The sequence below is a fragment of the Charadrius vociferus genome, unplaced genomic scaffold (assembly GCF_000708025.1).
Source record: "Charadrius vociferus isolate BGI_N301 unplaced genomic scaffold, ASM70802v2 scaffold147, whole genome shotgun sequence".
In the NCBI taxonomy this organism is placed as follows: Eukaryota; Metazoa; Chordata; class Aves; order Charadriiformes; family Charadriidae; genus Charadrius; species Charadrius vociferus.
This window is the reverse complement of record NW_009649570.1, coordinates 1,265,569-1,278,497: the sequence shown is the minus strand read 5'-3', so window position 1 is coordinate 1,278,497 and position 12,929 is coordinate 1,265,569. Positions and strand designations below refer to the sequence as shown.

Sequence of the window (12,929 nt, the reverse complement as noted above, 5' to 3'; positions counted from 1 at the left end):
CTATGCTGTAGAGGGTTGCATAGGCTGCCAGGGAAAAAAAAAAAAAAACACCTCTGTTTGGGTCTGGAATGGTGCGGGTATGATAATCTGAGGGGGAAAATGCGTAACTCCCTTGGTTAAGTAGGCAGAAAGGCTGAGCAGAAAAAATCAATAGGCATGCTTTGCTAAAACCCCAGTTATTCACTGGCTTGGATGAATTGTGAGTTTGCTGAGTTACTGAGAACATAATGTTCTCATATCTGAAGGAAAACTGTCAGAAGTGATCTGAATGTCTGGAACAAGGCATGATTTATGGTGTCTGGGCCCTTTGCTTCTGCTTTAGAATAGTAGTTACAATTCTTGCACAGCTGTGTATTTTTGGCTTCTGTTTACACTATTGAAACAATCTCTGGTATGCTTGTAATTGATTTTTAAACAGTCCCACTTAAAATAACAATAACAGGTGCATTCCGGAGGGCTATTTGTGATTATCCTGCTGTAGGCCAAGTTATGTACTTTTCATAATTGCTGACTTAATTCTAGTTTGGAGGTTAAGTGAGGATCATGTGGGGAATGCATGCACTGGAGTATTGTGGTTATAGGGAACGGGGTATGGGGGTGAGAGCATAATGCATCCAGAAACTTGTTTCCTAATCTCAAATGCTTTAACAAACAGTACCTACTTTCTGGAGCTGAGAGGTGAATTTACAAGTTCTGCCTAATTACAGTTGTTGGGTTTAACAGCTGTGTCATTCTCTCATTCTGGTAAATATTTTGAAAAATGAAGGCAGATGCACTCTAATGCTCTTCCTGTGTGGGACAGTACGATGTGACCGAGTTTTGAGCTACAGATACTGAGTAAAGCTAGAGTTTTATCATGGGGGGCAAAGCAAGGTCTCTAGGAAAAGATAGTATCTTTAATTTAATCCATGTTAATTATGTGTATGGGAAATCATCTCTTTAGTCCGAGTCTATGCTAAATCTAGTCAAGCCTAGTTAAAACCCAGGAACTTGGCTTGTTTAACTTTCTCGTCGTTGAAGAAAGACAAATACCTCCTACATCTTAATGCATGTGTTCTTATTACACTGTTGTAATGCTCATTTAATTTTATCATTTTAAGTCTGTCATAAGCTTTGAAGGTAATAAACCACGTAGAACTCAAGACTACCCCCAAACTAGCAGGGTAACTATCAGGTTTACTATAGTGACACAATCCAATTCACTGCAATGTTCCATATTTGGGATAGCACTACTAATATCTTTGGATAGTATTACTTAGAACAATTACACAGTGCACTTACAGATGAAAAAACCCTGTGTATCATAACTGCCAACTGGTCTTTTGCTACTGAAATTGTAGCTGTATTACTAGGTTCTGTTGCTGAAGTGTGGGAAGGAAAATATGAATTAATTGTGCTGATGGAAGCAGAGAAATACAGTGCTGAAAGCAGTGACTATTCTGTGGGGGAATAGTGTTCTGCACTGATACTAGTGGCATGTGGTTTATTTTATCTATCTTTGCCCCTACCCTAATCTATATATTCCTTTTGTACTCTTTTTTTCTTTTTTTTTTTAATTTTATTTTAACTTTGTACTGATGTTTTTCATCCATTTGGGTGTCTTTCTACTATGATGTTATGAATAAAGGAATTTGATCCTGGAAACCTTGTCTCATATTTAATGAATGTAAGGTTATGTATACACCTTATGGTCAGGTCTCAGTTCATGAAACAACTGATAGTACTTTCCTAGACTTCCGTTTAAAAAAAGTCTAAAAGATTTTCGCATTCGAAGTAAAATGGTTGCCATAAATTTACTAGGAGTACTGTGGGTGTTAAAAAAACAACAAAAAAAGTTTTGTTCTTTTTTTTTAAATGCACTTAGCCTTTTAGTGCAGTGTTGTAACCTGTATTTTTACGTGGAGAAAATGTGTCTGGTGCACAGGTGTATAAAGAATCAAGACTTACCAGTAGCAGTTTTGGGAGGTTGATGTAGTAGGAGATGCTGAAAGTATCTGGTTTGTGGTATTCAAGTGAGTAAAGAGCAAAACTAATATAACCTGTTGTTTGTTTTCATTTGGTTGAAGCGGGGGCTTTGTATAGTTTTCTGATTTATTTGTGTTTACCTTATTCAGTAAGAATTCTAGTGCATTCAGCCTGATGGTTATTTAGGAGGAATTAATTTGTAACTCTTTCAGAAGTGATTGTAAGTACTATAAGGTGTAATTTTTACAACTGTTGGTTTTTTATGTATTGCAATGAATCATGCAAATAGTCCATGTATTGGCCAAAGATCTTTGCATTTAGAATTCACTGTGTGAATAATTCTAGGGTAGCTAGTTGGAGAGAGTGCATTTGTAGTTCTGAAACATTTATCTTTAATGTTGTAGATTAAAATAGATTTACTTATGAATATGTTAGCAGCTTAGAAGGAAATCCTTCCAGGCAAAGAGGCAAGTTCTTTCTAAACAAGTACTACCATTTAGGTTTATGTACTGTGTCTAGATTGTAAATTTCTTAACTGTTCAAATGTTTGTGAATGCCTGTGTAAATAATTCTGTGCAAGACTGGTCAGGAAAAAACACAGCACTGACTTCAAGGGAGCAGAATGTCAGTCAGTCCCTTATAGCAGGGTGTGATACAGTACTGTACCGTTGTTCTTCATGAAGTCAGTAATACAATTTAGGACAAAAACTGTTTTGAAATGCAAATTATATTTTTACATTCGACTCTCTCCTCTTCAGCAGATTTCTTGCTTTCTTGGACCTTATTTAATCTGAACCTTGCACCTGAATAGAGTATGCAGCAATGTATCATTGTCTGTTCTGAAGGTTGCTCACAGAGAGCTATCATCAACTCCCTTGCTGTCCCCTGCACACTGCTTTAACATTGAGATCCCAGTTGGCTGAAATTTCAGCACGAGGGCAATGTATCTGGTGCGTTTCAAAATTTGATCTGTTTGTAAAGTCCAGTGTTGCTCTTGAATGCCTTTTTGTCATTATAAATCAAAATAACAGAAAAAATCGCTGATAGTGACAGGTCTTCCATTTTGTGGTGGTGTTTTTTTTTTTTAACTATCTTGTGGCTTACAAAGAACAGAAGAGTTCTGAAATTTAGGCCTTGCAGTCTTCTGTAATGAAATAAGGCTACCTGTTTTTATAACTCCATCATTTAGGAGGTGGTGTGACTGACTCAAATAACTTATTACTGTTTTGCATATGTAAACTTGCTTAAAGCAAAGGCAGTGAATTCATATGTTAATTTCCTGTTTGGGGAATACATTTATCTGAAGGGAGATTACACAGTTTTCCTACAAAAACTAGCATTTATTTACTGAAAGTAAAGTTAACATGACAGTGATTAGAACTGAGTATGCGACAGTGACACATGCTATTATGGGAAGCTGCTACAGTGGAGCACATCAGTAGTTTTCTTTTTCAATTGGGAAAACAGCTCTTCCTAGAGAGGAAGATTGGATTATAATGAGAGCATGTCCCAATTATAATAATGATTCATAGCTGCCGTGAACACTAGAGGGTGCTAGAAGAATGACCGCAACGTTAAGAACGCAGCATTTAAAGGCCAGTATACTAGAAAAGTGGAGCTTGCTTGAGCTGTGATGATCCTTAGAGATCTCTCCTCCAACTCAGTCTTGCCATGAACAGCACACTCGTGTTCTGCTACTGCATCTGCTACAGTCTAAGGGAAGGCGGTGGCCTATAGTGACTCAGTTCGTTTCTTTAGCAGTGTTCAACAGATGACAGTATCTTGTATGAGACCATGAAAACACCAACATGTCATCAAAAGGAAAAAGCGTAAGACGAATTAAGATGTAAATGCTTATCTTAATAACTGTTACCATATATAGCAGTGATCCTGGCCGGAAGACTATTGTATGTCGAGGAGTTAGTGGTCCACAGTACAATTAACTCGAGTATCCCCAGGCTTGTGCTGTGCAGCACTGTGCTGCGCGTACAGCTTGGTCTTCAGGCCTGTGTTGTGTTGCACGCATTCCTTGGCTACACGATGAACTCAGCCAGCTCATTGTAACAGAAGAGCCTGCAAGCAGCGCCCACCAGTGGTTATGCTACCTGCGTGGCCTTGCCATTAGGAATGCAGCAAGACGTTCTCCCTTCTGTTTGACAGTGGAGATGACGAGTAGAGTGGTTTCCTTGTAAGAAAATCCTATGGTCGATCTTAATGACTGGAAAGGGGAAGAAAGTCTTCTGTAGAGGGGGTTTGCCCAGCACGATGCAAGTGGACCAGAGGCCTGTTTGATGCTACACCACCAGGGGTTCCCACCACCTAAAGGGTTTTAAGATTATCTGCACTGTTCTCACCTTATAGTGTTAGTCCTTAAAAATACCATTTTAAATGATACCTAACAAAGACTGAAAACCTTTCTTAATGGGATTGTAGTGGATCAGCATCTCCTGCTGCAAAACATCATTATAAAAGTATTTCAGCTAGCATGTTTTATGTGAAGAATACGTAAATCATTTAAATGAATAATTTTTTTCAAAGAAGTTTTGTTCTGAGACATCTCTAAATTGAGGGTCTAAGTTAGCATATGGCAAGAATGAGTAGAGGCAGGCTTCATAAATGGAAGTTTGAATTTTGATAGCGATTCTGAAGTTTGCCTTTTAAATAATTTAATCTCTTTGTATGCTTTGGTATCCAGTAAATTGTGAAACAGGAATTACTATACTTTCAGTTTAATTTTAAAAGAGTTAATTTTGAATGTACTCATCTCTTTTGGAGGCTACAAGAGTATTTAATACTACAGAGTTCTCAGTTATAATGTCATCCCATAGTAGTTTGATTTTCTAAGTTCTTTAAGTATCTTGGAAATATTGGCCAGTAAGTATTCAGATTTGTGACGTATAGGTAGTTTGTCAATAGAGCTGGTTGGAAGTTTTGTTACTAACACTTTATGATAAGGGAATACCAGTTGGCTGTTAGGGACGTAATGACATGGTGAGAAGCCTTGCAAGTAAACAAAATGGAGAATTCATGTTAGAATCAGCCAACATGGGCTTCACTGAAATTTTTTCCTGTTTCATGAATTTCTGGATTATTTTTTTTTTTTAATGGGGAAAAAAAGGAATAGGCTTTGTTTTCTGGCCATATCTAGTAGTTAATAATATCTTCCTTTACTGCAAATGGGAAAACTGTAACATAAAAGGCCAGCAGAAGCTCACCTCATGGTGGTGTGGATGTGCTTGATCTAAGACCTTTCCTTTATTCCCTTTGGAAAGGATATTCTGTGGAGATGCAATACCAACTGAACTCCATACAAGTACAGCTGTGTCTTTGTTATGTAGGTCATGAATGGTCTTCTAGCCTATGTATGGGACGTGTATTGTCAGATGTATGTATTGTCCCATATGGCAGTTTTTAAAACCTGTGCATCATCTGCATTTTATGCATCTATATGTGCCTTATACAAGTGCAATTATAGAAGAGTCAGGGCTTCAACTGGGCAAGCAAGTGCCTGGTAGATGAAGTGCGCCAGGAGTGTATTCTAGATTGACCCAGTAGAGAGAGCGGAGGCAGAGTGTTAATCCACATGCATTTTACAGCTTTTTTTTTCTCATTGAAAAATAGATACCATGTATTATATCAGGTCCTGCATGTGGGCTGGGGCAATCCCATGCACAAATACAGGCTGGGAGGATGTTATGGTTTGAGAGACCCATAACAATTTGTTGTTGTTTAGACAATCATTCTATCACCCGATGACCCCTCCCCACCCGGGAAGAGGAATCAGGGAAAAGCAAGGAAACCTGGGAGATGAAGTATAAACAGATTTAATAGAATAAGATTAGATAATTAACAGCACTAAAGAACCGATATTGATCCCGACACCAATACAGAATATGCAAAGATTATACTCAGCCAATTCTATCAGTAGGAAGCTGTGCCCTCCCAGCAGTGGACAGCAAATGTTGGACACTGCGATTGCTACAGCTTCAGGGGGAGGGGAAGGCCTCAGGGGTCCGGCACCAGGGCGCAAAGTTCTCAGGATGGCAGCCATCAAGGGAGTGAGAACTTTGCAGCAAACTTTCTAATTTATAGTGAATGTGATGTTGATGGTATGAAATAACCGTGTTGGCCAGTTTGGGTCAAGTGCCCAGGTCTTGCTCCTCCTCATCCCCACACCTGGCAAGCTCGAAAACACTGAGACTTTAAGACCCACACACCATAGCTGGCTGTAAAGTAAATATTTTCACAAGTTCAGACACTGGAGTCTTCTAAAAGTGCAATCTTCCCAAGTATTAGAATAGAAATTAGTCCTGTGTTGCTCAAAACAGGACAGCGGAGAATGAATTGAGAGCAGCCCTGAGAAGAAGGACTTGTGGGTGTTGGTTGATGAGACACTCAGCATGAGCTGGCCGTGTGCGCTTGCAGCCCAGAAGGCCAAATGTATCCTGGGCTATATCAAAAGAAGCGTGGCCAGCAGGTCGAGGCAGGTAATTCTGCCCCTCTACTCCGCTCTCATGAGACCCCACCTGGAATATTGCATCCACCTCTGGAGCCCCCAACATAAGAAGGACATGGACCTGTTGGAGTGGGTCCAGAGGAGGGTCACGAAGATGATCAGAGGGCTGGAGCACCTTTCCTGTGAAGACGGGCTGAGAGAGTTGGGGTTGTTCAGCCTGGAGAAGAGAAGGCTCCAGGAACACCTTATAGCAGCCTTCCAGTATCTGAAGGGGACCTACAAGAAAGCTGGAGAGGGACTTTTTACAAGGTCATGTAGCAATAGGATGAGGGCTATGGCTTCAAACTGGAAGATGGTAGATTTAGAATAGATACTAGGAAAAAAAAAATTATTTACTGTGAGGGTGGTGAGAAACTGGAACAAATTGCCCAGGGAAGCTGTGGATGCCCCATCCCTGTAGGTGTTCAAGGCCAGGTTGGATGGGGCTTTGAGAAACCTGGTCTAGTGGGAGGTGTCCCTGCCCATGGCAGAGGGGTTGGAACTAGATGATCTCTAATGTCCCTTCCAACCTAGACCATTATATGATTATACCCTTTCGTGATGGCAATGCCAGTCAAATCCCATTGTTATTAACTGCTTATTGCTACCAGCCAGATGTGGAGGTGCAATGTTGGCATCTCTCTGCTATTCTGGTAATGAAAAGAAGCTCTGAAATAAATGAGAATAAGTTCTTCATAATCAGCGATGACACTAAATGACTTTAAGTTGCTTCATTGATAAGGCATTGGCTACTGCTGGACATTTTTTCCATTCTCCAAAAATGAAAACAGAGCAACTCTAGCTTCCTGAACAGATGTTGAGTATTCCAAAGATACCCTGGTAAGCAAAACAAAGTCTGCATCTTTAACTTCTTTCTGAACTGAAACTGCTCTGTGCCGAGAATCTACTGTAAAAAAGACAGACATACTTTAAGAATATGCTTTTTTGTGTGGAGATCTTGCTTCAAGGTTTTGTTCTCTTTAAATAGTGACTGTTAGTAAGCAAGGATACGGTTTGAGAGGAGCGGGGATCAAATGAGCCTCATGAGCTTTTACCTCTGCTGAATCTCTAGTCCTGTTCTGTAATGTCTGTGAAGATTTTTTTTTTTTTTCTTCCCACTATCAAAGGAGGCCAAACTTTGTCCAGCTAGGGAAGGTGAGTACTGCAGTATTTACAAAAATATTCTGGATTAAAAAAAGAGACTCTCAGTATTTAGAAACTCTGCGCTTGTAGTCTAACAAATGTTCACGGCCTTTCCTCTGATACAAACCAGCTGTAACTATGCATTAGTGTGTGTAAACAGTGTTCTGCTCTTAGCGTTTCCAACCGCAAAGCAGCAGACTGTAAGCTTTTACTGTTCTCTTTTCATCTGACTTGTGTTACTTTCCCACTACTGATAATCACTCAGTTTTTTAAATTCAATCCTGTTCCTCTTGAAGCCAGCAAGAACAGGGCCCAGCAGTGGATTACATGCCCAGTGACTGGGAGGAAGACCCCAAAGAGACTGGGGTCTTGGTGCAGCTTTTAGTGTCTTTGTGAAAAGTCTCATTGTAAAAAAACCTTGGAAACTCATGGAGAAAAATGGTGCTTTTTTGCATTACTTCATTAGAATTAACTTTCTGCACTACTTTTTGAGAAGCAATTCAGAAAGCAAGCGTAGACTCAGTATTTTCATTAATTCATTTAACAAATATTCCTGAAGAGAGGTGGTTATCTTTAATGGGAGAGAACTCTGAGAGGGGCCTCATAGCCTAGATAAGATCAGTGGGAGGTGTTCAGAAGTGGTGTTTGTCCTGTCCCAAGTAAGGTAATATAATGGGTCAGGTCATGGCCCACTTCTCCTCTTCTGATACTGCAATTAGTAGGGTTACCTTGTATTTTCCTCTCGCATACCTGTTTCTCATGAGAAATGTATCCTCTGCTTTCTTCCTGCATTTTGTATGGAAGTTTCTTTCATGCCTTGGCATTTGTCTGACACACATGGGCTGATTCTTGCTGAAGGGTATGTACTCTTTCCTATTTACAGGTCTCCTCTGAGATAAACAATGCCAACAGAACTCTAGTTTGTGACTATATTCAAGTTTGGGTAAAACCAATTTCTCAAATTATTTCCAAGAGTGAAGTCCAGATGCTTTTTGGTAAGGTTTGGGTTTTTCTCTTGCAGCAGCTGCGGAGTGGATTTTTTGAACGGTTGTATTAAGTTTCATAGCAGGGAAAACCATTTTATTGCCAAGTGGTTGTTACCATGATCTCTACTGAGAGAAGGATATTGGAGGGGAGAGTGAGTCCAAATTTACTGTTTATTTCAGTGTCTGGTGTCTTTCAATGCATAATGTTTTCATTATTCTGAGTAAATGCTGCTGCTTTAAGTAGCAGGAGAAAAGCAACATAAACACCTCAAACCACAATGTATTCTGAACTGGGGCTTTTTAGCTTTTAAAAACAACAGACAGTCATCATGGAATAGCTTTGTATTTGAATGTCTATTGGACTGACAAGCCTAAGTTAAGAGGAGAGTATCTCCTAGCTTACATGGAAGTAACAGGTTATGTGAATGTGCAAAGCGTGGTTTAGGCATGACACCCTCCAAATTCTCTCCTGCCTAACCCAGACACAGTTGCTCGGTTGTCCTGCTGCATGGCTGCTCTTTTCACAAACTTAATTCATTCTAACTAAAGGATCTTATAAAATGGTATATGCATATTAATCCATTACATACTTTACATATGCTTTCCAAAAGTTTACTAGAACTTGGTAGCTGGTGCAGCAAAGATTGTCTTTGGGTTTAGGTTCATGTTGCCTTTAGCAATTGTTGCTATCATTAACGTTGCTAATGTTTTGTAGCTTTTATTGGCACCTTTTTTTCTGGAGACTGCATGTTGTATTGGCACAGCGTGCTCCTGATCCACACAGTGTACTTGCACAGCACTGATGGAGTACAAAGTTCATAGTAACGAACTCCAGCTATTTATTGTCTTAGAAGGAAGGTGTTGTTTCAACGAACCTAATTAGGATAGTCCTGTATTTTTGCAGGCAGAAGTGGAAACATCTTTGCCATTTTTAAATGATGGCAGGTCTAATCCAAGGGTCCCAGCATGAGTACTTGCATGAACTTCCGGGCTTATTTCAGGATAGCCTTGAAATGTATTCCTGCAGAAAGAATCTGGGGTTGCTAGAAACCATGCTCCTGGTCCATCTGAACCAGAACACTGGAAAAGAAACCTGCTTTTAGGAGTTACAGAACTGGTGAAAGTCACCAGGTATTTGATACAATTTGGAATTCAGTTAAATGGAGGTGAGAGAAAACACTGTGGAACAAAAGTATTTATTTGGGGTACTTTGGTGTTCATGAACACTAAGCCAGCCTCCTGTTCCAAATTATATTTAATATGTTGGACTAAAATGTCTTGTTTTTATGGATAATCACCTCAGGTTGTACTGTTTTAGGACATGCGTGTCAGTTTATGCCAGTTAAAATTTATTGTGGTAAAATTAATGTTAATCTGTTTTACCTGGTTTTTGCATATGTTATTACTGTGAGAGAGAATCTTCCTGAAACACCTGTTCCTCTGGATCCTTTGCCTCCAAAATTTTAAATTGGAATTATATTCTTATTTGTGCTGGTTCCATTTTTTTCTTTAATTTCAATGCATTCTCCTGTCTTGATTATGTATTTTTATTCATGGCTTGCTCTAGGTAAATTAGTACAACCTCAAGCTATTGTGGTGTTCCATGGCAGACTTCAGTTTGACCTTACTGCTTCAACTTCTATTCCACCCTCTTCGAAGGTCATTAATATAAATTCTTGTGACGCGTTCTGTGTAGTTTCACTTGAAGACCCATAGTAGGCATTGCATTGTCTTCAGTGTGAGTCTGCTTGTAAACTGCAGTTAAACTGTGCTAAATGTTTGGGACTTTTTTTTCTGAAGCCCATTGTCTTTTCGGTGCTACTACTATACCTTTCCTGCTTAGAATACCAAATTTTTTCATTTCCAAATAATTTTCTTCCAAATTTAAAATTTTTAAATAGTTTCTTGTTCAGTATCAGAGGTGAAGCAATTTCCTCTGTCACTGAAGAAAAATGTCCCCAGCACATTCCACTAACTAGTGGATGTGTCCTGCTGTTTTGCTGCCTTAAAAGGTATCTAGATAGCTAAAGTCATAGAATCATAGAATCATTTAGGTTGGAAAAGACCTTTAAGATCATCAAGTCCAACTGTTAACCTAGCACTGCCAATTCTACCACCTAAGCACCACATCTGCACATCTTTTAAATACCTCCAGCGATGGTGATTCAACCACTTGTGTGGGTAGTGTGTTCCAATGCTTAAAAACCCTTTTGGTGAAGAATTTTTTCCCAATATCTAATCTAAACTTCCCCTGTGCAACTTCAGGCCATTTCCTCTTGTCCTGTCGCTTGTTACTCGGGAGAAGAGATCAACCCCACCTTGCTACAACCTCTGTTCAGGTAGTTCTAGAGAGCAGTAAGGTCTCCCCTCAGCCTCCTTTTCTCCAGGCTAAAAAAAAAACAGTTCCCTCAGCTGCTTCTCATAAGACTTGTGCTCTTGACCCTTCACCGGCTTTGTTGCCCTTCTCTGGACACGCTCTAGCACCTCAATGTCTGTCTTGTAGGAGGGGCCCAAAACTGAACACAGTACTTGAGGTGGGGCCTCACCAGTGCCCAGTACAGGGGGAAGATCACTTCCTTCATCCTTCTGGCTACACTGAATGCTATTGGCCTTCTTGGCCACCTGGGCACACTGCTGGCTCATATTAAGTCAGCTGTTAGCCAACACCCCCAGGTCCTTTTCTACCAGGCAGCTTTTCAGCCACTCTTCCCCAAGCCCGTAGCGCTGCATGGGGTTTTTGTGACCCAAGTGCAGGACCTGGCACTTGGTTTTGTTGAACCTCATGCAGTTGGCCTCAGCCTATCGATCCAGCCTGCCCATATCCCTCTGTAGAGCCTCAAGGAAATCAACTCCCTACCCTCAAGGAAATCAATGCTCCCTACTAACTTGGTATCATGTGCAAACTTACTGAGGGTGCACTTGGTCCCCTCGTCCAGATCACTGATAAAGATATTAAACAGAACTGGCCCCAATGCTGAGCCCTGGGGAACACCACTTGTGATCAGCTGCCAACTGGATTTAACTCCCTTCGCCATAACTCTTTGGGCCTGGTCATCCAGCCAGTTTTTACCCAGCAAAGAGTACACCTGTCTGAGCTGTGAGCAGCCAGTTTCTTCAGGAAAACGCTGTGGGAAATGGTGTCTAGGGGTTTACTAATGTCTAGGTAGACAACATGCACAGCCTTTCCCTCATCCACTAAGCAGGTCACCTTGTCATAGCAGGCGATTGGGTTTGTCAGGCAGGACCTGCCTTTCATAAACCCATGCTGACTGGGACTGATCACTTGGTTGTCCTGGACATGCTGTGTGATGACACTCAAGATGATCTGCTCCATAACCTTCTCTGGCAATGAGGTCAGACTGACAGGCCTGTAGGTCCTTGGATCCTTCTTTCTGTCCTTCTTGTGGATAAGCGTCACATTCTCTAACCTCCAGTCAACTGGGACCTCCCTAGTTAGCCAGAACTGCTGATAAATGATGCAAAGTGTCTTGGTGAGCACTTCTACCAGCTCCCTCAGCACCCTTGGGTGGGTCCCATACAGCTCCATAAACTTGTGTGTGTCTAAGTGGTGTAGCAGGTCACTAAGCATTTCCCCTTGGATTATAGAGGCTTGATTTGGCTCCGCATCCCTGTCTTCTCACTCAGTGAGCTGGCTACCTGAAGAACAGCTGGTCTCACTATTAAAGACTGAGGCAAAGAATGCATTAAGTACCTCAGCCTTTTCCTTATCCTTTAATTACAGTAAGATGTAATGCCATGTGCTTATGTTTTATCAGTTATATTGACATATCATGCAGGTATTACCTATTTTGAAGATCATTAAATAAGATTGTACTTGACATTTGTGGATAAATATTTTGCCTTCACTCTTCCCTAAGACTTGCAGCTGTCATCATTTAGAAGACCTCATGGTTACTGGCTGTGAAAGGCCAGACAGAGCTCTTGCCAGAGCCATTAAATTCTTCTCTTTGGTCAGCCAGCAGACTAGTTGTTGAGCAATTTGAGGCCCTCCCTTCCCCCAGAGACTAGGTATATTGTTACTGCAGTGCTTCTAGTCACTTCTGCGAGGAGGAGAAAAAGGAATTGGAAATGTTTAGTTTCATACATGATGGTATTGGAGGAACTGAGGTACTTGGCTGGTGAGGTAGAGACTGTGATATGTACTCAGTTTCTGTGTAAACTGCATTGTTTGTTAGCCACATGATGACTTCTGTGGAATCTGTGGTCTTAAGTAACTATCAGGTCTGAGAAGGAGTGAAGGTTAGTTGGCAGTGTTAAGTAATCTTGCCCTAGAGGATCTGTAGCTTTTGAAATATCTAAAATAATCTAGGTTGTCAAAG

At 40.6% G+C, this 12,929-nt stretch overlaps 1 protein-coding gene across 1 annotated transcript in view; it reads right to left on the bottom strand.

The window, feature by feature from the left end:
* The window catches only part of WDR75 (WD repeat domain 75), a 20,332-nt gene extending 18,740 nt beyond the window's left edge, over positions 1-1,592 (bottom strand). The window contains 1 exon segment of the mRNA XM_009890218.1: positions 1,517-1,592. Coding sequence (XP_009888520.1) covers positions 1,517-1,592 — 76 coding nt within the window.
* Positions 1,593-12,929: the final 11,337 nt, after the last annotated feature.